This window comes from Volvox carteri (assembly GCF_000143455.1).
Source record: "Volvox carteri f. nagariensis unplaced genomic scaffold VOLCAscaffold_234, whole genome shotgun sequence".
Taxonomy (NCBI): domain Eukaryota; kingdom Viridiplantae; phylum Chlorophyta; class Chlorophyceae; order Chlamydomonadales; family Volvocaceae; genus Volvox; species Volvox carteri.
This window is the reverse complement of record NW_003307771.1, coordinates 14,649-19,028: the sequence shown is the minus strand read 5'-3', so window position 1 is coordinate 19,028 and position 4,380 is coordinate 14,649. Positions and strand designations below refer to the sequence as shown.

At 58.2% G+C, this 4,380-nt stretch overlaps 2 protein-coding genes across 2 annotated transcripts in view; both read left to right on the top strand.

The window, feature by feature from the left end:
• The window catches only part of VOLCADRAFT_100931 (uncharacterized protein), a gene marked incomplete at both ends in the record, with an annotated part of 4,207 nt that extends 781 nt beyond the window's left edge, over positions 1-3,426 (top strand). Inside the window, 6 exons of the mRNA XM_002959419.1 lie at positions 675-883; positions 981-1,140; positions 1,806-2,005; positions 2,781-2,853; positions 3,053-3,128; positions 3,296-3,426. Coding sequence (XP_002959465.1) covers positions 675-883; positions 981-1,140; positions 1,806-2,005; positions 2,781-2,853; positions 3,053-3,128; positions 3,296-3,426 — 849 coding nt within the window. The remainder of the gene's footprint in view (positions 1-674; positions 884-980; positions 1,141-1,805; positions 2,006-2,780; positions 2,854-3,052; positions 3,129-3,295) is intronic.
• Positions 3,427-3,681: 255 nt separating this feature from the next.
• VOLCADRAFT_100930 (uncharacterized protein) overlaps positions 3,682-4,380 on the top strand; it is a gene marked incomplete at both ends in the record, with an annotated part of 1,732 nt that continues 1,033 nt past the window's right edge. Inside the window, one exon of the mRNA XM_002959418.1 lies at positions 3,682-3,826. Within this exon, the coding sequence (XP_002959464.1) occupies positions 3,682-3,826 (145 nt within the window). The remainder of the gene's footprint in view (positions 3,827-4,380) is intronic.

Below are 4,380 nucleotides of genomic sequence, written 5' to 3'. Positions count from 1 at the left end.
CGACGAGCCGTCGCCACCGCCGTACATCGCCGTACATCGCCGTCATGTGTGAAAGTGTAAGTACGAGAGGGGCCTCGTTTCACACGTCCCCCCCCCCGTCCTGCAACGCTTTGCCATAGCATGTCGGATTTGGGATGCCGGATTTGTATTGCCGACCACCAATCAATCTGCATCATCAAAGTTTTGTTGTGGTATGCATGATGGCATGGCATGGTCGAGGGTCGTTTGGTTCCATGTCTTGCGTTTCGTTGGAATCTGTTGCGAACTCGGCCACTCCGAAACCGTTTCGTAGTGTGTATGCAACCCCGTCATCCCCGCCCGAATCCCCTGATCACTCGCTGCAACAATACCTGCCGGGTCTGGGACGCCACCGCCATTTTCACCATCAGCATCACCGTCGGCGTGGAAGACATGCCATTTTGATCGCCGTCGGCGTCTTGCCGTCGGCGTTTCCACGTCACGGTTTGTCGTACCACCGGTGAGTCTAAGCTATACTTAAATGCCTGGCTTGTCTGTGCAGTGCAGTTCCTGGTTGACGTTGCCGTAAGTACGTCATTGTACAATTTGGCAGTGCGTCACGTCTTGTTTGTTAGTTGGACGTCTCGCCGTCGGCATCTTTTAGTTCTTGTCAAATTGCTGTTCTTGCACGGCGGCTTTCTCCGCTGCCCTCACAGGCACTGCAGCAACGGGGAAGGGGTGGCTCGCTGGACAGCGGCGCCGGCGCCGTCGGCAAGCTATCAGCAGCTGCCGCCGCGGCGGCGCCGGCAGTAAGACCCCTAGCGGACTTTGCCTTTATCAGAAGTGCACCGAAACGTCGCGTCTCCGCCGGCCGCACCGGGATGTTGGTTAATACGCCCTCGGCACCGACGGGGCCCATGGGAAGGTGCCGTGCCAGTGTGCTCGTACAGCCGGCGGATGAGGCGGCGGCGCCGACAGATGCTGACGAGGCACTGCTGGACGGCAACGGCCCCACGCCGCAGTTGCTGCGTCGAAGAGCTGCGACGCCTGAACTGGAAAACAAACGTGGTGGAAGCACAGGCGCCTCCCGGTCACACCAGCCGCATCGACGGTGGCGACGCGGACGGCAGCCGAGAAGGTATCGAGCCCAGCGACGGTGACAGTGATGATGGCAGTGATGAAGTAGTGATAAAGGGGTCCTGGCACTTTGGCTCGTTACCTCGCAACGGAGGCAGGGACGCCGGTTCGGATTGGCAGACACCTTTCACGGCCCTTTCAGCCACCGCGCACTAATGCAGGGGCCTTTGCGGGCGCTGCTGCTGCTGCTGCTGCTGCTAGCGCTGCTGCGGCGGCGGCGGTGACGTCAACCCATTTCCCTCCCCGGCCGCCGCTGCGGCTCTTCTCCTCTGGGCTTGCTGCCACCGCGACCTTTTTGCAGTGCATTTCCCTCCCCGGCCGCCGCTGCGGCTCTTCTCCTCTGGGCTTGCTGCCACCGCGACCTTTTTGCGGTGCATTTCCCTCCCCGGCCGCCGCTGCGGCTCTTCTCCTCTGGGCTTGCTGCCACCGCGACCTTTTTGCGGTGCATTTCCCTCCCCGGCCGCCGCTGTGGCTCTTCTCCTCTGGGCTTGCTGCCACCGCGACCTTTTTGCGGTGCATTTCCCTCCCCGGCTGCCGCTGCGGCTCTTCTCCTCTGCGCTTGCTGCCACCGCGACCTTTTTGCGGTGCATTTCCCTCCCCGGCCGCCGCTGTGGCTCTTCTCCTCTGGGCTTGCTGCCACCGCGACCTTTTTGCGGTGCATTTCCCTCCCCGGCCGCCGCTGTGGCTCTTCGTGCCCACCCACGCTACAGAATTTCTGCATTCAAACCTACCATGCACAAAAGAAAGATGAAAAGGGAGACATCCTTGCTCAAACCACGACATTCGTTGCAAACGGAAGGACTAGTTCAAAGCAGGAAAATAAGGGAGTCCAAAGATATGGAGGATCGGGTCGAGAAATATGGTTGTCATGGTGGAAGTTGTCCGTTGGAGATATGTTTGGTTGGAAGAGGTTGGCAGATGTTGATCCAGTTGGTGGACAGTTTGTGGACAGTTGGTGGACAGTTGGTGGTGACCGGCCGGTTTTATTGTCGTCGCTGGGTTTTGTGGATGGTAGCTAGCGTTATCTAACCAGCCAGCAGCTGCAGCCAGTTATATTGCCTAAATGGGCTACGCTACGCAGCTATCAGCCAGCAGCCAACAACCAGCATCAGCGAGTGTGCGCGTGTCACGGCTGTTGCCGCGCGTGTACAGTCTGTCGTGTTTTCGTTTGTGGTGCCCACAGCCCTGGTTGTGCACAATTGATTTTCATTTGTTTGGGGATTACCTAATTAAGGGGAGGCTACACCTTATTAAATAATAGATGAATGAATAAAGCTGAGCCATGATATCTATTTCCGCTTTATTTATTTACTTATTTATTTACTCTGTTTTAAATATCTTATTATAGATTAGTAATGCGCCTCAGCCTAATAAGCTAAGGCGTGCATTAGGGTGCCGGGGTTGTAGAGGTTATGGGTTTTCCCAGGCCTTTGCACCTCCTGTCACCGTATTTTTACTTTTTTCATTATGTAGTCAGCAGCAGCAGCAGCAGCAGCAGCAGCAGCAGCAGCAGGAGCAGCAGCAGCCGGCAGATCAGCAAGCAGCTGCAGCAGTGGCCATGGCCCGGGCCCTTTATCGCCAGGGTTTGCGGCAGCTTCCCTGGTGCCAGGACCCGAATGCAGGGTCGACTGGCTGCCGGGACTCGGGGCGTACGAGTCGTCCGGCCTGCCGGCACCCGCACGCAGGGGCCGGCCGTACTTTTATAACGCCCGTCTCAGGTGGGTGGATGGGTGGGTGGGCGACGTGGGTGTGGGTGTGGTGCGTACTTCGTGATTTGGGTTCAACTAGTGGTCGTGGAAAAAGGCCGCAGGGCCGCAGCGCACGTGTCGCAACGAGGCCTTGTGACTTTTGGGCAAGATAATGACATTTGGTGTTTTACCCCCTCCCCCCCGTGTATGCTGCCCCCTTACCTATCCCCTCTGGCCGTTTCCCCCTTTATCACGCACCTCCTCTTCAGGTGCGGCTGGGGCATCAACCTGTGCGCCCCAGTGGCACCGAGCGGGCGTTGCTGATGATGGGCCCGGCTGAGGTGGGTGCGGATGGGCTTGGGGTTTTGGTGCATGGGGTGTGCGTCGTGGGGACCAGCAGCGGTACCCTTGCTTGCAACTGTCACCTAATTATGTGTGTGTTAGTTGTGTCGTACTGCTAACCGTATTTTGGCTTCCCGCGCCCTTCCCCCGCCTTGTCCCTTTTCCTTCAGGTGCACTGCTGGGTGCAATTCCTCCGCACCCAGCTGCACCCAGCCGGGCGCCGCCGCTGCTGGCCAGTTGGCTGGCGGCGGCGGCGGCGGCGGCCGCGGCGGCATATAGCCGCAACTATCAACTGCTGTAAAGGCCATCGGCATCATGATCATCATGATCATCATCATCATCGTCATCATTATAATCATGGTCATCATCATCAGTTGCCGCCATTCTTGTTGGCTTGATAACTTGTTGGCTGCATGCAGCGCCAACTACGAGCAATGACCGAACGAATGGTGTCGTACAATAAACGCCATACCGGCCGTATAACGGTTAATAATAAAAATATCAATAAGTGGCGAATACAGCAGTTCTGAAAACGATCGAGTGATCAACGTTAATAATGACCAACGGTTTCGGTTGGACGGTCAAATGGAATCAATGCAGCACGAAGACTTGCGCAACTGAACTTCCAGTAATGGGCCCATGCAAAATGATCTGGGAGGTACCTGGGCGGATGCTGTCGGGGCCTGGGGTGGCCGGGCGCAGTGCGGTTTGGGGTTTTGCCTAGCACAATGCGATTGGGGGGCATGGCCTGGCATGATGCGGTTCGGGGGACATGGCCTGGCATGATGCGGTTCGGGGGACATGGCCTGGCATGATGCGGGTTTGGGGGACATGGCCTGGCATGATGTGATTGGGGGGCATGGCCTGGCATGATGTGATTGGGGGGCATGGCCTGGCATTATGCGGTTCGGGGGGCATGGCCTGGCATGATGCGGTTCGGGGGACATGGCCTGGCATGATGCGGTTCGGGGGACATGGCCTGGCATTATGCGGTTCGGGGGGCATGGCCAGGCATGTTGCGGTTCGGGGGACATGGCCTGGCATGATGCGGTTCGGGGGACATGGCCTGGCATGATGCGGGTTTGGGGGACATGGCCTGGCATGATGCGATTCGGGGGCATGGCCTGGCATGATGTGATTGGGGGGCATGGCCTGGCATGATGCGGTTAGGGGGGCATGGCCTGGCATGATGCGGTTCGGGGGACATGGCCTGGCATGATGCGGGTTTGGGGGACATGGCCTGGCATGATGCGAT